The sequence below is a fragment of the Salmo trutta genome, chromosome 37 (genome assembly GCF_901001165.1).
Source record: "Salmo trutta chromosome 37, fSalTru1.1, whole genome shotgun sequence".
Lineage (NCBI taxonomy): Eukaryota > Metazoa > Chordata > Actinopteri > Salmoniformes > Salmonidae > Salmo > Salmo trutta.
In genome coordinates, this window is record NC_042993.1 from 26684173 (window position 1) to 26706138 (window position 21966).

General features: G+C 42.0%; 1 protein-coding gene across 1 annotated transcript; it reads left to right on the forward strand.

Moving 5' to 3' along the window:
• The first annotated feature begins 7608 nt into the window (after positions 1 to 7608).
• Positions 7609 to 16038, forward strand: LOC115177124 (uncharacterized). Its single transcript, XM_029737664.1, has 7 exons — positions 7609 to 7734; positions 10016 to 10136; positions 11078 to 11244; positions 11539 to 11726; positions 11847 to 11991; positions 13022 to 13146; positions 13797 to 16038. Exons 1-7 carry the CDS (start codon positions 7686 to 7688, stop codon positions 14814 to 14816), a joined length of 1815 nt encoding a protein of 604 aa, XP_029593524.1. The 5' UTR covers positions 7609 to 7685; the 3' UTR covers positions 14817 to 16038.
• Positions 16039 to 21966: the final 5928 nt, after the last annotated feature.

Below are 21966 nucleotides of genomic sequence, written 5' to 3' on the forward strand. Positions count from 1 at the left end.
TGCTCCTGGTAGTATGAAATATTGATTGTAAAGCTAGTCTGCCTGGCCCTATTCATATTAATGTGGGGATCAGGGATAAGAATGTGGTTGTGTTGAATTATTCATTTCCTGGAATAATGCAGGTTAAGTACTTGGATAATGCTACAACAGCAAAAGCGCCATCAAGGATTTAAGCATAAGAACGTCTGGTTGCTTACTTGCTCCATTGTGCTTATCTCACATTAGTCATACTACAGTATTTTTCCCACCTACCTAACTACAAAACAAGACTGTTGGAGTAACAAACAGATTCCAGTTGTTTGTGAAGTTACACATCTTGGTCATCTACAAATTAAAATGATGGAGGCAAAATTGATTGGTTTTGATAATGCCATACCATTAGCCCAGCTACGTGCCGCATACTTTAATGATATAATCAAATGTCTTTGCCTGGAGACAAATAGTACATTATTGTCTCGTTATAATCATTTCTAATTAATGTTTGAAAAAGGCACCTCTTTTGAGAGGGTTATTTTGAAGCCATTAGTGAATAAATTGACACTGATGAACAATCTGACTCATTCCATACTTGTGTTACTGTGACATAAGACATGGCTCACCTTTTCTTCTCGTCCCTTACCCCAATCAAATAATAGTTTTTCATTGTCACGTTTGCCCATTGTGCCACACACATGACAGTTTATGACTGCGTCGAGGTCAAATTCTTCGAGAAAATTATAGAGGCAGTAATATGGTTTGTAATAGATTGTAAATTAGATTCCTGTGAATTCAGGTTGAAATGTGGGCTCTGTTGTACATGTTGACCTCTCTGCCTTCTTGCATGCCTGCCTGTTTGTCTGCCTGTTTGTCTGCCTGTCTGCCCTCATGTTCATGTGTCTGTCTGACTGTCAATGTCTCTGTGTACACACTCTCAGTCCACCAGTCTCTGTGGAGCTGCCTTCTGCCCTTCTCTCTGTCTCTCTCTGCCTGAGAGGGATCTGTCAGAGTTGCTCAGGGTACCTGTGAGCTTTCATTAGTTTGAGTGGAGGCTTGTCGTGGCCCCCCTCCCGAGCCTCAAAATACCACCGAGACCTTTTCCAGGGAGGCGGTGGGTGATCACTTCTCCCATTCCCACAGCGAGCTCGATCTCAGACCCGTTTCCAATGGATACGGCCCTGCAGGGAACTAGGTCCTATCGACCGCTGCAGTCACCAGCCAGTAATTAGCCGCTTTTCTCCCGCAGAGACAGAGAACACCTTGGTTCCATGCTCTCCACACATTCTAAGATGTATCATTTCAATGGGGCCGCATTCTATTTTGTGTTTCTATTTCTCCCTTCTGAATCCATTTATGGTCTGCTCGTGATGTATTACTCTATATGTGAAGGACGGCTGCGATCAGCATTCAGTAATCTCTGCTTTCTGCCCAGAAAGACATGTGGGATAGTTACACACAAAGTCAGAGACGTACAGACAATCCTTGGCTATGTATGTCAGTTGATGTAGGCGACACATCTTCTAGCGTGACGAGATGCAGCAATGTAAGGTGACGTATGCTTTAAGACCCCCTTGTCTCACATAATCCATATTAGAAAGTCCCTCAGTTGACAGAAAAATATCTAATATGGCCGCAGTACTGGCTCCCTCTGTTCCTTCTTGCACTGAGACCCCTAGATGATTGGTCCTAAAGGGGACAGCGTTATCTCAGACCAACATACGTTTCCAAGGCCAGATCAAAGGTACTGACTCATTCCACTACTTCTGTAGACCAGCTAGCTATAGGTGAAAGGTGTGAGTCATGTTTGACTGGCTGTGACGGCAAACAGGCAGGAGGAATCAGTGTCGATGATGCTCCTGAAGCACAAGACTAGGTCTGCTCTCACACTCTCTCTCTTCACTCAGTCTGTGTCCAACTTCAAAGCTGTTTTCTCTCCAGGGTGCCTTTGCTGTGAATTGATTTGGTGACAAGGAGAAAGGAGATAGATTCTCGTATAGAATCCACTCGAGCACATTGTTACAGCAGAGTAGGAATTGGAAACAGCCAGGGATCACAGGAGTGTATGGATTTCTGGGATGACATGCTGATAAAAAAAACGTGTCGACAGGATGAACTTCGGGCTTCAAAGGGAGCCCGACGACTTTGAGTAGAGGTTGAGGTCAGCATAGTAACACACTGTCCAATATACTGTAGTTACACAGAACATCCCCCTTCCTTTACTTCTCTGGGTCTCCATGGGTGGGAAGTTCACAGATGTCTATTACCCAGACAGTTCATTTGTTCTCTTTTTAATTAATAGTCTCATCTTGTGATTGATTTCTTTGTTACTAGGCCCAATAAATGGAGTCAGTAAAATGGGCAGATGTCTCATCTCATGCCTCATGAAAAGTTCAGAATGAACAGATGGACAATTAAAGCTCAGATTTGTCCCCAAAAATTATCACATTTTCACAAGTCCTGAGGAAAAGGAACACTGGAAAGAACATTAGGGCCTCTCTGCGTTGTTAAATAGAGTAGCCCATACTGCAGTACCTTAGGATGCTGTGGATTTTGAGCTTGATGTTGCTGGGTTGCCAGATCATTTTGTTGCCAGGTTGAGGTGGCTGTTCCATTATCTTTCTGTTAGAACACAGCGTCTTGTAAGTGGGCCAACTCCTCTATCAGTCTGTGGCCAGCTGTCATATTCAGGTGGCAGCGGCTCTGCCACAGTAGTCAAACAGCGGTTAATTAAACTTGGTAATTGGATCGAAGCGCTATCAGCATGTTTGTGTATATTTTACGAGTTTATAGACCAAACAAAAAAAAGTAAACCATTGAAAATATAGCTCATGTAGAATATTTTTATGTCTGACCAGTGATGTTGGCAAAGAATCATAAAGTGGAGCCAATTTGAAAGAGAACATTATGATGCCTATTGCAATTACGTGCGACAAGTGATTTGTGCTTGGAGCCCATCGATGATTCATTTGCTGAGCTGAATCTGTTCTTTCACAAAAGCAATTATTGCATTTTTGCACAGTTAACTCTGCAGCTGAAGCAAGGACACTCTTCAGAAAGTTTCAATCCCTCTGTTTGCTTTAAGACCATCTGTTTTGCTATGATTGATCAGTACATTTGTGGCCATAATAGTTTTGGTTTTATTATATTTTTATTTCTAAGATGCACACAGTGTTCTGTGGGACTGCATGGCTGGACTGGCAGCAGTATGGCTATGATTATGAATAGCAATTCATTTGACGCCAAACAGTTTTCTTTTTCACACTCATTTTCTGAATGCCAAATAAAGGCAGCAAAAGCACTGTTGCACCATGGGACCTCTCATCCATTTTGTACGGTGTAATTTTCCCTGATCCCCTTTGTCTACCTTTGGCTTTTCTCATTTGCTTTTGAACAAGGGTGAGATGCGAGCGTGAGTAGTGGGAGGTAAAACTAGTTAATTGTGGAGAGACTAATGAATATGTCATGTAATGATGAGAGGACTGCCACAGTGTATGAAAAGCATCAGCTAGGGAGCGGATAAGGCCATGGTTTCTAATCTCTCCAAGGCCTTCCTTGTTTACTTTTTTATCATTTGCTTTTGAAGAGAATGTTGGAAGAGGTGTGTGGACTCACATAATGAAATATAAAACCTTGTATTTTATTGTATCTATGTGTGCACTTCTCTCCTGAGAATATGGTGACAACTCTGAGACACTTCTCAAAGATAAACTTCATCTCATATCAAAGTTCTCGGTAAATTGCCTTCGATCAAAACTTCTAAATAAGAAACTGGTCGGATTTATAAATACAATAAACCTCAAACTTTTGATAGAACAATTTATTGGGTGCACACTGTAAACTCTTAGAGAAAAAAGGTATTACCTAGAACCTAATGGGTATTTGGCTGTCCCTGTAAGAGAACCCTTTGAAGAACCCTTTTTGGTTCCAGTTAGAACCCGGTTGGGTTCCATGAAGAACCCTTTCCACAGAGGGTCCTAAATGGAACCCAAAAGGTTTCTACCTGAAACCAAAAAGGGTTCTACCTGGAACCAGAAAGGGTTCTCCTATGGGGACAGCTGAAGAACCCTTTTGGATCCCTTTTTCAAAGAGTGTATATTGTCCATTAAACTTCTGTGAAAGGACAGAACATTTTATGCAGGTCTCTGTCTATATTTATCAGTCATGAAGTATTGACTGAAGGAATAGAATATTTAGGCCTAGACTTTCTGTCTTCTGTTGTGTACATCCATCTATTTTCCTGATGAGAGAGGTAAGAGGGACGTATGTGAATGCTATGCAGGTCTCTGTCTGTATCAGTCATGAAGTATTGACTGTAGGAATAAATTAACAGTGCTGGATTTTGCTATCTCCTGCATGTGTCAAATCTGTTCCTGATAAGAGAGGTGAGCGGGACCGCAGAAGAAACCCACAATTACATTAGTTTCATGCTCTGTGTTGCAGTCCAGCTTTAAAGTGTAAAGATACCAAGGCTTTTCATAATTCGTGAGTACACTGCCTTCCAGCATTCAACACCATAGTACCCTCCAAACTCGTCATTAAGCTTGAGGCCCTGGGTCTCAACCCCGCCCTTTGCAATTGGGTCCTGAACTTCCTGACGGGCTGCCCCCAGGTGGTGAAGGTAGGAAACAACATCTCCACTTCGCTGACCGTCAACACTGGGGCCCCACAAGGGTGTGTGCTCAGACCCCTCCTGTACTCCCTGTTCACCCATGACTGCGTGGCCATGCAGGCTTCCAACTCAATCATCAAGTTTGCAGACAACGCAACAGTAGTAGGCTTGATTACAAACACCGACGAGACAGCCTACATGGAGGAGGTGAGGGCTCTTGGAGTGTGGTGTCAGGAAAATAACCTCTCACTCAACATCAACAAAACAAAGGAGATGATCGTGGGGAGCACACCCCTATCCACATCGACGAGATAGCAGTGAAGAAGGTGGACATTTTAAGTTCCTCGGCGTACATATCACTGACAAACTAAAATGATCCACCCACACAGACCTCTTCAACCTCAGGAGGCTGAAGACGTTTGGCTTGTCACCTAAAACCCACACAAACTTTTACAGATGCACAATTGAGAGCATCCTGTCGGGCTGTACCCCGCCTTGTATGGCAACTGCACCGCCCACAACCGCAGGGCTCTCCAGAGGGTGGTGAAGGTCTGCACAACGTATCACCAACTACCTGCCCTCCAGGACACCTACAGCACCCGATGTCACAGGAAGGCCAAAAAAAGGACAACAACCACCTGAGCCACTGCCTGTTCACTCCGCTGCCATCCAGAAGGCGAGGTCAGTACCTGTGCATCAAAGCTGGGACCGAGAGACTGAAAAACAGCTTCTATCTCAAGGCCATCAGACTGTTAAACAGCCATCACTAGCACAGAGAGGTTGCTGCCTACATACAGACTTCAAATAATTGGCCACTTTAATACTAATAACACTAGTCACTTTAATAATGCCACTTTAATATTGTTTACATATCTTGCATTATTCATCTCATATGTATATACTGTATTCTATACTATCTATTGCATCTTATCCTATGCTGCTCTGACATTGCTCATCCATATATTTATATATTCTTATTCCATTCCTTTACTTAGATTTGTGTTTATTAGGTAGTTGTTGTGGAATTGTTAGATATTACTTGTTAGATATTACTGCACTGTCGGGACTAGAAGCACAAGCATTTCGCTACACTCGCAATAACATCTGCTAACCATGTGTATGTGACCAGTAACATTTGATTAGATTTTTCCACTTAGCAAAATGTCTTATCTAAATACAGGCATAGATACATAAATACGCAGAGAGAGGGCGAGAGTTGTGGGTTGAAGTTACACAAATAGATTTTTTGTTTTGATGCAAAATAACCGTTGAATATCTAATGGAAACGAGGGGTTAGAGTCGTGTTCTAGACTTGCAGACACCCACTGGGATCACAATTCCGTGACCATGGTCCACACTCTGTTTTTATCCAGTTCTATTATATCTGAGTCACTGTATTTGAATGTTGAGTATTTATGGCCAATATGATTCTACGACACTCAGACAGACATAAACGAGCATGTTGTTGTGATAAACAAAACGCAGCAGCTTATTTGCGCTGAGGATGAATACTTCTGTACAACTATCCAGTTATTGAGTGCAGTGTTATCTCTGTTACTTTTGATGGAGACAGAAGGTCCCTCATATATGATTTAATCAACAAAGCTTTGCTGTTCCCATCTTAGACTAATAAATATATGGAATAATCGCAGCATTAGATAATGTATGTTTTGCACACCTTGACCTCTGTAGCAGGTTTTTCTTCCTGTTTCTTACTTCCTATAAGGGCACAGGGCGAGACCCAGATACAGACACAGGAGGCCGATGGTTCAAGTCTCTGATATTTATTATAATCCAAGGGGCAGGCAAGAGAATGGTCGTGGACAGGCAAAAGATCATTACAAGGTCAGAGTCCAGGAGGTACAGAGTGGCAGGCAGGTTCGAGGTCAGGGCAGGCAGTATGGTCAGGCAGAAGGGTTCAGAGTCAAGGCAGGCAAGGGTCAAAACCGGGAGGACTAGCAAAAGTGAGATAAGAAAAAGCAGGAACACGGAAAACCACGCTGGTTGACAAGACAAGACAAGACAAACCCAGGGACTAATGGGGAAAACGGGTGGCACCTGGAGGTGGGTGGAGACAATCACGAAGACAGGTGAAACAGATCAGGGCGTGACACGTCCTCCTATTGTAAACTGCTCACCAACTCTTCACACCAGTGTATACAATAGATAATAGACGCATAATTCATTGTGTATTATACCCTCTGGATTGAGAATCAAATAGCTTGATGGTCCATGTTATTACCATATTAAAACAAAGTCTATGTGATATGGTGGTGGATAGCAGGGACAAAGTATAGACTCCTGTGGGCAACAAAATGACTTCCATTAGAAAATCAGATTTCCATAATTATCATACAAAGATCCATTGAAGCAATATTTCTTGGAGTCTCCTTCATTCATTCCGATACAATAATTCATGTTCTGTACACACCTTGGTTGTGCACAGAAAGGTGTGCCATTGAATAACTAGCTATGTAACATACCATTGTTTGAAAACCATTAAACACAGCAATAAAATACTGGCGAAACTGAAAACAGGTTATACAATTTATTCCCATGTAGCGGTGAGATGTGTTGACAGATTGCGCGTTCAATCTCCTTTGTAATTATTTAGGATCTATTTTCAGATAAAACCTGAAAGACAAGAACAGGGGAGCGAGAGAGAAATAGAAAGAGAGAGAGAGAGAGGAAGAGAGAGAGAGAGAGGACAGCCAACACAATAGTAGAGACTTTGTGGGAGGGAGGTTTAGCATAGGGAGAAAAAAACAGGAACAAAGTTGATAAGACGGTTCCAAAGTTCACCTGCAGCACACCTGGGGATGGGTGCTCCTTTCCCTAAACTGGTCAGAGATGGTTCAGGTCGTGGATAGGATATCCTACGCATCCCAGATCTGCTCTCCGATACCCGGAGGATTGGGATTTGGTCTCTCCTTGTGTCTTCATTGATTTTGGACCTGGACCATTCCTGTTTTTGTTGTTGTTGACTGGAGTTGTATTTTCTACACATCACATGGTGGGTGCTCCCTGAGGAAATCAGGACAAAGGAGTACAGACCGTGAGAACGGGATTTTAATCTCACTCTTCTGACTCCTCAAGCCCAATGGATCTGTGGCCTAGGAAGGTCGTGGTGCTTCTCCTGTACTGCTATGGTGAGTTTAACGGCACACTACTGATCTCCTGTTTGATTTGGATGAGCGCACTCTATGTAGGTATAAACCTAGTCTGTGTCCCAAATGCCACCCTATTTCCTAAATAGTGCACTGGTGCTCTGGACAAAAGCACTGCGCCATATAGGCAATAGGGGGCCCATTTGGGACGCATCACGATACCGGTAGTCTTTGTTTTAATATGTAGTCGTAATGAATTAGATGACGTGAGTCTCTGGAGATTTCCCCACAGTTCTAATCAAGGTCCTGGTGGACAAAGAGCAGTGAACCCTTTGTGGACTAAATTATAGCGATCAATGGAAAATGAATCCCCAGGGCAAGTTCATTTGAGTGGTCTGTTATATCGACTACATTATTATAGAGCACATCAAAATGCTGATGGTGAAGGGAGTCGAGACTGCGTATCATTTTCTGGTGAATTGCGTAACCTGTAATCAGCACGAGACATGACCAGATGCACTGTGACGTAAGTGGTTCTGCAAACGTAAATTACATAAAAAAAAAGGAAAGGTTAATTAAATATAAATTGTTCCTAGTTTATCTATATTGTAGTGTAGTGAAAATCCCACCCGTTATGTAGCTGGATGGAAATTATCCAACCGTTATGTAGCTGGATGGAAATTATCCAACCGTTATGTAGGAATGATGTTGAGCATAACAATAAACTACGTTTATCAATCTGACCCCAACATTGTGTGAATAAATGCGACGGGTCCTGTACGTCTCTAGAGGATAGAGTGAAGGTAGCGAGCCTTGAATCACCTGTCAGTATGACTATAATGAACATGTCTAACTTGCACCGTTATTCAATTATTAAGAGACTAGATACAAATAGCTCATCCTGGCGACCAATGTACTAGCATTCACTTACTGAAGCAAGCAGGGTCAGGGATGTCAAGGTGGTACCCAGGCGTACGCTATGGGTTTTGTGTATATAACAACTACCAATAGACCTGCTAAATTATAAGAGCATAGTCAATCAAAGAATTACTCTGTAGGAGGAACGCATTTACTCAATTCAACTAGCAGAATGTCCTAGTCATGACATAATTAACACTCAAACAATTGCAGTGAACGTGACATCCGTGATACATTACAGACTAATCAGCGTAAATTACTATCACCAATAGGCTAAGACTTAACGTGGTCACGCTTGTCTTCAATTCAGAATGATCTCTAAGAGTTCTCAAAATGTCAACAAATGTACTCTCCTTTAACCAAATTCAAGCATGCACACACACTCAACCTGGATTTCTTTGCACTTGGCTAGTAAAAACAAAAGACAGGAAAACACACCCAGATTCTAATCTAATCAACTCAATTTAGAATATAGCAGAGCGCCACTGTGCTGCTCCCTCGTTGACCTATCAGCTGTCCGATTAACAGAATGACGCATTTTCCCTGTAGCAATAAATCCATAGCACTCACAGCACAATAAAACATATCAAAATCCATTGCTCTTTATGAACTCTTGAAACGATTCAAACATGACAATTTAACTCACAACAACATTAAATGAGTCGATTCATCTGTCTTCACGCCGCCAATCGTCTCCGTACTCGCAGGGTTCTGTGGGAACGTCCCTCCCCAGAGAAGTCCGCATATGAGGTGTGTTTAAACCCTGTGATAGGCCCGCAAATGGTCAGCCATCCAAACTATGTCATAAATCATGATTCATGTCATCACGCTGGGCCTCAGCGCCTGCAAGTCGCTAGTCGCAATTATCACCTTCTATTCTTCCACTACAGTTTCTATCTTATTATACAGTCCTGATAAGACTGGCACAAACCTCTTGAGGAATTAAGGCTGTCCTATAATGGACACGGTATTTTTTTTATTAAACATCCCTTTGTGGATGGGCCCTACAGACTCAAACTGTGGCTTTTGTTTCATCCTATTCTCACTCAAATCAAACAATTGGCTTGCTTCCACATGTCCAGCTGCTTATATTCCCTCCTCTATAGCCCTGGAACAATTACACATTTTAGTTCCTGCTGCCAAAGAAACAAAGCCCAGCTTACGTAAGCCCTGTTTGAGTTTGGCCCACAGCTGCTATGAGTGAAAATGGAGCAAGTGTATCTCGAGGGAGGCAGATCCTTTGACAGAGGCTGTTGTCGTGAGCATGTCACATAGGTCGTGACAATGTTGAATAATAGAGCAATGCTTTTTGGGTACTGACTAGCGAGACGTTATACTACGAAGGCTATTCGTAAATGGACAGTCTCAAGTTAACTTTCCCCACCGTCGTTCTCTTTATCTATAGGTTGTTCCGCCATTGGTGAAGGGAAGCCATACTTCATCTCTAGGAATTTCAACACTGTGCTCCACTGGAACAAGGTCGACAGCCCAGATGAAGGGGTCTTTTACAGTGTCCATTACAAAAGGTAAGAGACAGGAATACAGTGGTCACCTTTTCACCTTTCAACCCAACAACATATTTATGTGCCTAGGCTAGGGTGACATAGGGCGATATGTCAACAACATTTTAAAGCTGTGTGCTGAAAGACGGTACCATGCTCCTTTTCAGCATCGTTGTCCCCATTGTTGTCCCCATTGTTTTGGATATGGTGGGTTGCTCTTTGCCATCAGCCTTGAAACCGTGGTGCTACTGTACTCCATGCTGCAGGTTGAGCTCCGCTGGCTGGGGCAAGCCTTAGCAGACAGGCTCTGGTCTGTGCATTACCACAGGCCTCTCTCTGTTTCTCTGTACACCACAGGGATAAATCTGTGAAAAGAATTGCCTGTAAAAATGTACCATTTAACTTTACAAACGGTACTCAGTTCACCTGTGGCTATGTGAGGCCAATGTTTTCGTTTCAATCACTTTGTCTTACTGCCTCTTTGAGATCTTGTTACAAAGTGGAAACGTCAGCTCATCTAATTGCTCATGACACGGTTTGACGGACAAATGCCAAGTGCCACGCCAATCGCATCGTCACCTGGAATTGCTTGCATGTCCTTATTCAATGCCTCATAGCGCCACCATCAAATCAGTTCAGAAAAAGATCGGCCCTGATCATCCCCGTGGAATATCGGTTCCCTGTTTGACACACTATCCTTTAGTTATTTTTATATGAGGAAGTAAGGGGTTAAATAACACACCTATTTCAGAACTCTGCACACCCTGAAAGGCAATACATTTACAACATGTGATATGTCATGATAAAGGCTCATACATGCTTATAACAAGTTAAAAAGCATTGTACCTGCAGGCATCAAGTAAAGGGTTACTCAATATTTTTACAAAGTGCAACATTCAATTTTGGCTAAGGGTTCCTTACATAGTGTGTTTTATGTTTGAGCATGCTTTTTGTGTTCATTATAGATACGGAGAGCCATACAAGCTGAATATGGCGTGCCAGAACATCACAACTCTTTCTTGTGACCTCACTGCAGAGACACCATACATCTATCAAAATTCATACTGTGCTCAGGTTTTCGCCAACAGTCACTCGCTAGGCCATACAGCACTGTTTAAACCTCTGAGAGACAGTAAGCAATTTCCTCTCTTTATCCTACTTCTTCTAGATTGGGATGTTTTTGGAGTATGTGTTGGCTCAGAGGGCAGAATCCTTAGTTGTGATACATACAGATTGCTCCAACTGTCTGTTCATATTCTCTAATGACATCAATGTATGTTTCCATGAAAGCTTATGTTATCCACCAATTTGTCCAGTTAGCATTTGGCCCGTACTCAATGGGTTTATCCTGTTTTCTTCAGATTGTCACTAATTCGTTATTGTCCTTAGTCTTATTCTCAGCCTTTATTTGTCTTGTACACGTCAGCTGTCCTTGGGCCACCCAATGTGTCTGTGAACCTCACAACATCATCTTTAAAAGTGACTGTCACCCTACCGCTGGGACCGGATAATAAGACTTCCATCGAGGAGATTTTCAACAGTACCAGCTTTTCCTACCATGACCCTCCAACCTTCTATATCCTCAACATCACTCGTCCTAGCTGGGCAGCACAGGTGATACCCCCCCCCACACGTACTGCTCACACATATGCATGCAGACACACACACACCCACCAACACACGCACATATTAGATACACAAAACAGGTTCTGACTGCTGGCTCTTTTTTCACAGGTCCACAAAAACACAACTGGAGAGTTTGTCCTTAACAATCTAAAGAACAGTAACGTAGAGTACTGTGGCTATGTGGTGTACATCCCGACTAGAGAAAAGTACCGAAATGCCAGTGAGAGCCATACATTCTGTGTGGCATTACCAGGTGAGGTCATCTGCTGTCCTTCAAGGCTCTGCATGTATGCACAAGCTAGTCGCAGAGCGTTTCGTATTATTTTGTATGTAAATCCGAGATGCTGCATTTAGAAAGATATGTTACGTTTCGTATTGTATGTATTCATTTGTGGTTGTCCATCACCCATGTCATATGATATGTTACGAATTGCAATTTGTATTATATGTTCTGAATTAGAAAAATGTACAATAATGTTATGAACTAGCTAGGTGGCTAATGTTAGCTTAGCTGGCTACCGTTAGCTAGGCTAGGGGTTAGGGTTAGGGTTAAGTTTAGGAGTTAGGTTAAAGGGTTATGGTTAGGAGAATGTTTAGCTAAAAGGTTTAAGGTTAGGGTTAGGGGAAGGGGAAGGGTTAGCTAACATGCTAAGTAGTAGCTAAAAAGTAGTAAATAGTTGAGAAGTTGCTAATTAGTTAAAATTCTACATTTTTTTTGTGATGAGATTTGAACTCTCATCCTTTGGTTATAAATCAACCCATCCACCCCGAGTAACCACCCAACTTTCGGTTTTGCTTTAAGTAACCATCTGTCTTTTGTAACCATACCAAACGTAACATATCATACTCATTTGAGTGTCCCAGATTTACATTTACTATGTTACGTCTAGTCTATGAGACCAGGCTAGTATGCCTTTCCTTTTTGCTTTGCTAGTTTTGTTGAATGAATCATCTGTGAATGATTTGAGTAGCCATACTGTTACCATAAAGAACTTAAAGGCATACTGTAAATGCATTGACCGTAGTTTCACAATGTTAAGGGTATTCCGGCTGCCTTTTCAAAGATTGTATAAAGGCTCACTTCCTGGAGACAAGACTGAATGGAGCCTCTTATTTATGCATCCTTGAAACTACTGTACTGACTGACCTCACGGACACTCCCAAAGCTTGCTCTATAGCGCTGGCAATTTACAACCTATTGGCCTGTTTCCAATAGGCTCTGAGAGTGAGGCAGCTGTATTGCCACTACTGAGGTGTAACAGAAACAGTCTTCCCCCATCTAGGTGACACCTGGCTGCTGTTCCCCTGGTTCCTCCTCTTAGGGTGTCTGCTACTTGGTTCCCTCCTGCTACCGGTGGTGGTGTGTCGTCACTACGTGAGAAAGAAGAGTAACATGCCAGACGCCTTGGTAAGAAATGTTGATTGGATATTTCCCCATACATGAAGGAGTGGCAGTTCCTGTTACTGAAAATACAGGCCTCCAGGCGAAACTTAGAGTAACACGTGTATGAGAGACCTCAACAGGATGCAACCCAACCTGAGTTTAATCTCAGCCACAAACACGCAAATCATTCAGCTCTTTTCTACAGCAACACCTAACTTAGAACAGGGCACAATGTGTAACAGCAGTTACAATAAAATGTTATATCTTTGCAATTTACAGATGCACTGATTTATGAGGAAATGATTTAACTTTATCATCATTCATTTTCTCTTTAAATGGCTGCATTTACCAATCTTCCCAGAGTTGTATCTGTTTTATTCCATTTCCTCTGATATGCTGAGAAATCATACCCGTTTAATCAGTTGTATCACTGTAATTTGCATTTCATGCCAAGAACTGAAAGCAATTACAAAAGATTACAGCAGTGTTGTTTCAGCTGAGCTCATTTCATTCTTGCCATGAAAGTTGTTCAGAATTATAATTGAACAAGTTAATTGTGGTTTGACATACATTGTAACCACTCAATGATTCCAAGGGTTTGGTGGGATGGAGAGGGGGTCATAGAGGTGTTTTAGTAAGTTACATAAACTAAATCCTCTTTCTCTTCTACACAGAAACTGACCACAAGCAACGTCCCACCTCCATTGTGGTACCCTCCAGAAGCCATCACTATCTCCACTGCCAAGCCGTATCATTACCCTGTGGGGTTCTCCTACGGTGACCTGAAGACTGGTAAACTCCAGATGGGGTCAAAGTTCACCAGCAGTGGGTCTGGGTCCTATTCCCCCCAGGACGGACCCTCCTCCATTGCCCAGCCCAGGCACTGTGACACCTACATGGGCCAGCAGGGTCCACCCCCAGAGCACTCCAACAACAGCACCCAGTCCTCCACCAACTATAGCATGGTCGTAGTGCAGGTGGCCAATGAAGGTGTGAAGGAAGAATGCCATCGTCACGCAAACAGCGAAAACAACATCAACTCTCCATGGTCATCTGAATCCAGTGTCCACAAACCCAGTTGTTTTCAAGGTGTCCCAGTTTTGTTTTCGCGTGGAGCACCACCTGAGCCGAACCGGTGTGTTGGAGACAGGAACTCAACAGGCCACCCCCTAGTACTGCCCACATTGCGGTGTATTGATGGCCAACTGCAGTTGCCCACTCTGTTGCTCCAGCCAGAGACACAGAGTGCCATGGCCAGCATGGCACTGCCTACCGACGCTGAGGGGCAGCCCCTTTTGTGGGACCTAGACAACACTGGGCAAGGGGCATCACTATTGTCTGATCTGGTCACCACGGGGGAGACAGAGTGGTTGGACCCTGGTACAGGGAGAGAGGAGAGAACAATATACACCCCAATCTCTCCAATGTGTTTCAATAACTCCAATGACTCACCATCTCACTCCATACCTCCCATCAACCTTGCAGACTGCGAGACCTCATCAATGACATTCTTGCCTGGTTACAAACAACACTGGGTACCCCTTGCCCCTCAAGGGCTAACAGCAGAGGATAACTTTGTGATTTCCTCATATGCTCCACAACAGGCTTGGATTGATCAGGAGGAAGAGGAAGGAGGAGATGAAAGAGGCAGTGAATTCTTTCTGGGAGGTTGGGTGGTACAAATTCTAGGATGATTGGTTTTTGTTTTTTAGTTCCCTAAAATAATCTTAAGAGCCTCTGTGCCTGTTCTTCGCTCTGTTTGGGTCCCCAATGTACATCAGAGACAAGTTCCGTCTCAGCGAGCCTTCACAAAGTGCAGGGAGAAGATGGAAGGAGCAGAGAGAGGGGTTTTGGTGGCGGTGCAGAGTGGGGCTTTCACGGTCCCTCTCCTGCCTGCCATGGAGCTTGTGATTCAGAAACAAGAGCAGGGTTCTACTCCAGTATCCAGCACACATGGCCCCCTCAATGGAGTCCTACTGAATCAAAGCTATAATTTTGGCCCTTTTTTTTACATTATTACAAATGTAGGATGTAGGATCAAGTGCTGTAAAATAGATTTTGTACATTTGATTGTGATGCTCTCTTTCATTTGCATATTTTACAACATTTCCAGCAATAGGCTAGTTCTACCAATATATGTGTGCGTACATAGACACATCTTAATGTACGCTAACATGTTAATTTAAACCATAACTGTGAAGTTTCTGTTTCATTTGAAGAAATTCAATTTACATCCAGGATTCAAGCTGGGTGGCATAAAGGTAGTAAACAGCCAGCCCTCTTATGTCATAATGTCATAGGCACAAAGCTTTAATTTAACCATATCTGTACTTTTGTCTCTTTAATTTATTGTTTCTTGTTTGTCATATTATCTGTGTTATTGTGTTCCACATTATATCCATCACAATGCTGGAAAAAAAATGTATAGCAACAATTGAAATTCATATTAGCATTGAAGGTGATGTATACATTTCTAAAATATTATTGTCAGAAATACATAAAATGGCAGCATGAGTTACCTGAGAAATGTGTCAAATAACTTTGTCGTGTGTTTTGTCTTCAAAGTATGTGACCTCAATAACGTCCTGTCATTGTTTGCTGCTCTTTTGAGGTGATGAAATTACAGTACAGGAGACAAAAGTGTTGGGTAATTCTCTACGAGGGTGTGGTGGTTATGGTACTCTGGTGAGCTACTAACACCAAACAGGGCACTTAGTATCTAAGTGAAAATACCTATGCGTTTACTACACTTTGATATAATAATAGGCTAATAAACTGTTAAAACTGTCAGGTGTGATGTGTAATCACATATTCAACATATATGTACAGTATAATACTGATATTTTTTTTTATATGGGTCACTTTTATAACTAATATGATTGTGAATTTGATGTTTTCATTAAAAGGTAACTACTGTAGTACTGAATTGGTTGAGCCATCATTTCTGTCAAAAAGTACTTCAGCAAACATGAGCTTCAGTAACGTTTGTACGCAGGGGAAGTTGAGGGGAAGTCACATATCAAGTGCTTTTTCTATGAATATTCTTTAATTTTACAAACATTATTGATTAGTGTAGTTGAGTGCCAGTGTGAATAACAAGAAGTTTCACTGCTGTCTCACAGAAAGGCTCCAGCAGTGTTATTCCTTGTCATGAGGTCCTGGCCAAACACAGAGTAATCTCCCTTACTGCCATGTCAACCCATGATGTGGTTTATGCAAACAAGCCAAAGGTCTCAGAAAGAAATACAGTGTGTCCTCCTGTATCCATATATATTAGATGTCTCAAACAATAAAGTGTCGGCTGGTGGGATATTGAACAAAGGTACCAAGGTACAGTGTGGCTGTCAGTTGCCAGGTTACGATTTCTGTACAACCAACTGTCGAACTAGGGAAAAGATAGGATTGGGAGAAGTTTAGGGCCCATATTCATAAAGCATCTCAGAGTAGTAGCACTGATCTAGGATCAGGTCCCTGTGTCCATAATATTGTGTTCATTCTGATCTAAAAGGCGGATCCTAGATCAGCACTCTTACTCTGAGATGCATTATGAATATGGGCCCTGAACTTGTATGATATCATACAGTAGCTGTGCAGCACGTTCCATTCAAACGTGTCATACTGCTAATAGATGAAGTTGCTGGCTGCTCTTGGGGATATTTTTTCCAGGAATTTCATAACTAAGCCACGTTCATTCTGATCCTTTTTTTAAAAAAAGCGTGCTAACGTAAATCTCCTGGGCCCTGACATAATTCACTCAAATCTACTTCGGACCTGGAGTCGGAAATCTAATTTGACACCAGCTTTTCTGCAGTGAGAAACTGGAGAGGTTAAACATCACTGTAATAATTGAATGGATTTAATCGCTCATAAGCATAAAGTTGGTGACCGGACTTGAGGGGAACTTTATTCATGTGGTTCTGCTGTCCAGAAGGGGGTCTTACCTCCAGACCTCATTTGAACATTTTATGACCACAGTGTGCAAGCGCACACACACACACACACACACACACACACACACACACACACACACACACACACACACACACACACACACACACACACACACACACACACACACAATGTTGTACTATACTTGTGAGGACTTTTTGGGGACCAACAATTGATTCCCATTCAAAATCAAATGTTTTCCTAACCCCTAATCCTAACCCTAAACCTTACCCTAACCCCCTATCCTTAACCATAATTCTAACCCTAACCCCTAAGCCTAAAATAGACTGGCAAAATGTCCTCCCTTCTTTGAATTTTTGTTGGTTTACTAATCTTGTGAGGACTTCTGGTACTCACAAGTATAGTAAAACGTGTACACACACACACACACACGCACGCACGCACATGCACACACACACACACACACACACACACAATGTTGTACTATACTTGTGAGGACTTTTTGGGGACCAACAATTGATTCCCATTCAAAATCAAATGTTTTCCTAACCCCTAATCCTAACCCTAAACCTTACCCTAACCCCCTATCCTTAACCATAATTCTAACCCTAACCCCTAAGCCTAAAATAGACTGGCAAAATGTCCTCACTTCTTTGAATTTTTGTTGGTTTACTAATCTTGTGAGGACTTCTGGTACACACAAGTATAGTAAAACGTGTACACACACACACACACACACACACGCACACGCACACATGCACACACACATACTATAGGCTATAGGCTTAAGCTATACGAAGAGCATGCTTGGAGAAGCACAGGGCAAAGTTATATTTCTGAGAAAATGTACTTCCTTCCTGAGGTTTTGCGTGGCTGGGATGGTGTATGTAAAACTTGGCTACACTGCATTACCAGCCTGGTCATCAGTGATAGAAGTCAGTATTCGACGTCCATCCATGTCTGAGGATGTCGGGAGCTGACGTGGAAACCGGCCACTAGGGGCAACAGTGAGTGCTCTTACCTTCAAGTAGGTATAAGCATCTGCCTCTGATTCCAAAGGTTGCATGTTTGAATCCTTGGGATAGAAAGTTGTTTTCGATATTTTTGTTTTAAGCCTATCCCAAACCTTAACACTTACCTTAACCATTCGGGGGTTAATGCCTAACTTTAAGAATTTGGAGGTAATGCCTGAACTTAACCCTAACCTTAAAAATTCAGAGTTTGAACTTAACTTTAAAGGTTTAGAACAAATTCAACATTTGATGTTTGAGAAACATGGATTAATGTCTAATTCTGACGTGAGACTGCGAGAGCAGGTAGCATTACACACTGCAATGAATAGGCTATCACAATCATGAGCCCTGACCTGCCCTGCTCTTGCTGATGTAAAACTATTTTGTGCTGCCTAACCAATGGCTGTGCTGTGTATGGTGACACTTCAGGAAGTCAAAGGCTTCTTCCAAAAATAATGCTTTATTTTCCAAAATATAAAAAATCTGTGTGCGCAGACTAGGCCTGTCGATGTCCAGGTCAGTTTGATAGAGAGAGCATGAAGATGAGAAGGAGGACCGGAGGTAAGCTTGCTACTGCTATAATTGTTTGAATAAAAACAATATAGTTCATTGCCCATAATGAAGCTATTTATCAGAGTTATAGACCTCACAATAAGCCATATTCAAGTAATTTACATTTTCAATTAATTTACAACTTATATTACCATGAAGTGGGAACCACGGAGATGGAAAGCACATAGTTGCTGAAAGTAGGTTAATTCGAGAAGGCCTAATTAATTTAATAAACAAATTAGGCACGTTTGGACAGTCTTGATACAACATTTTTACAGAAATGCAATGGTTCATTGGATCAGAATAAAACCTTGCACATACACTGCTGCCATCTAGTGGCCAAAATCTAAATTGCACCTTGGCTGGAATAATACATTATGGCCTTTCTCTTGCATTTCAAAGATGATGGTACAAAAAAATACAAAAGAACGGTTGTTTTTTTCTTTGTATTATCTATTGTGTTATATTATACTACATTCCTTTCACATTTCTACAAACTTCAAAGTGTTTCCTTTCAAATGGTACCAAGAATATTCATATCCTTGTTTCAGGGCCTGAGCTACAGGCAGTTAGATTTGGGTGAGTCATTTTAGGCAATCCGTAAGATTAACAGTCTTCATTATAATTTGACTTTAGGCAACTAACAACAATAGGGCTTTGTGTTGGAGACTATTTCTTCCTAAACACAAAGAGGTAGCCCTACCTGTTTGACAGACAAAATTATAGTCTACTATCCATAGACTTTGTCAGCCAAATCCATCGGTGTCAGTGAAAGGCTTGGTGTGTTAATTAAGAGTCTATTGACGCACCCATACGTCAATCTAATTAACAAATAAAAAATCCTCATCAAAATCTGTCAGTTTAAGCTAGAGATATCAGTTTTTTTGCATGGGCTGCGTCTCAGTCCACCACATCCGCCTTCTGCATCTGTGGTGGAAAGTGGCAGAGAACAGATCAGGAGACTTCCCGAAAATTGGTCTTCTCACAAAAATGTCTGTAGCGTGATGGTGTTCCCCGTTTTGCTCTACGACCCCCCAAGTGTCAAGGGGCGGTAACCCGGTACCAGTTGAAAAATGTTATTGAAGTATGGAGGTAATTTTGTGCCAACAAAAAAAAGGGTTTAAAAATGTGTCAAAACCCAAAAAATATTTCCAGAGCTTTCTTACATCTCCTAGATATAGGACACCTTATTCATTATGATACATTTTTTGACTGACTGTTTTTCCATTGATGAATGTGTTATTCGATATGTTTCAATGGCCTTTAGTAGTAAATGCCAAATTCAATTTATGTATAGTTTTATAATTTATGTATAGTTTTATAGTCTACAGGGGTCCTAAAATTCCAAATCAAATATCTAAATGATCCATTGTATGACCATCCTAAAACAATTCCATATGTTAGCTTAGTAGACCTCCCCCACGCACTAAAGAAAATGGCTGAAAGCATAGGCATACCGCTTGTTACTTTAAGATTCAAAATAAATGCTGGACCTGATTATATAAAGCGATCTATAACGACGCTTTAATCCGCGATGCTTTATGCTAGAAACAACGTGTAAAATGCAGGGAAAGACGTGACTCCGATGCACATGGGATATCTTTGATTTAGCTCTATGACATTCAGAGGCTGCGCTACAACCTTCTATTGTGGACTACACAAAAAAATGTACTTTGCTTGGGAAGTAATGTGTGATTCTGTCGCTATCAATTGATGTTCAACATTTCAACAGGCTATTAAACAACATATGACATCTAAATCAGTCAGGAGCAAGCCAGGTAGCCTACAACATTCGCAGAGTACGACCCTGCCTCACACAGGAAGCGGCGCAGGTCCTAATCCAGGCACTTGTCATCTCCCGTCTGGATTACTGCAACTCGCTGTTGGCTGGGCTCCCTGCCTGTGCCATTAAACCCCTACAACTCATCCAGAATAACGCAGCCCGTCTGGTGTTCAACCTTCCCAAGTTCTCTCACGTCACCCCGCTCCTCCACTCTCTCCACTGGCTTCCAGTTGAAGCTCGCATCCGCTACAAGACCATGGTGCTTGCCTACGGAGCTGTGAGGGGAACGGCACCTCCGTACCTTCAGGCTCTGATCAGGCCCTACACCCAAACAAGGGCACTGCGTTCATCCACCTCTGGCCTGCTCGCCTCCCTACCTCTGAGGAAGTACAGTTCCCGCTCAGCCCAGTCAAAACTGTTCGCTGCTCTGGTACCCCAATGGTGGAACAAACTCCCTCACGACGCCAGGACAGAGGAGTCAATCACCACCTTCCGGAGACACCTGAAACCCCACCTCTTTAAGGAATACCTAGGATAGGATAAAGTAATCCTTCTAACCCCCCCCCCCCCTAAAAGATTTAGATGCACTATTGTAAAGTGGTTGTTCCACTGGATATCATAAGGTGAATGCACCAATTTGTAAGTCGCTCTGCTAAATGACTTAAATGTAAGGAATGAACGTGTTATTTAGGCTATATTATTATTATTATTTCAAGGCTATAGCCTGCCATTTAAGAAATACATTGTGAAACATTTGTGACACGCTAGAGGCTGGCAGGAGTGTTCAGCATTTCAACAACACATCAACAACAGCACTTCAACAACATGCCTATAAATGTAGCATTTAGGCTCTATAAAATGAAGGAAAAAAAGTGAAAAATGCTTAGAGTTAAATAACAATTAAACTAAAAATGCCTTATACATTGCCTTTGAATTAACTTTTAGAAACACAAGTTTGGCCAGTATCTGGTTTGAGGATCATACGGTGTGCATACAAGTGCATGAAGGTCTACCTGATGATATGCGGCTGCTGTGTTAAAAAACAAACGTCTTTTTCCTCAATTCGTTGATGATCAGATACTTCAGTAGTAACTGGTTCTGTTGCGCTACATTTTTACAGTTGTTAAAGAACTTTAGCTCTGTTCCAAACATAGACTATCCTCTTTTTTAACAATAGCCTGTATACAAATGAAAATGTAGTGAAAATGTAGGGAAAGAGACTGTAACCATCCTGACAATGTGAGAGGTGGAGTAAGGATATAGGAAACTGTCCAGCCCCTTGGCAGGTTTTGCAGACTTTTATTCTTACTTTGACTGTTTCCCTTTGAACAGATATCAAGACTATTGAAACTGTGTTCACTTGCAACAACACTCTGACAGAAACTCCACTCTCTCTGTCAGACATTCCCTCTACACATCCTCTCCTGCCTCCTTCTCTCCATACCCAAGAAGAAAACAGAGAAAATTGCAGTGATGACCCTCTGGTCTCTTCTAACATACAGTAGTTCCCAAATCTCCATGAACTTTCTCAGCGGATCCCAAAATAGTTTTTTGAATTAAGTGCAAATTGCATTTCAAACTGAATTG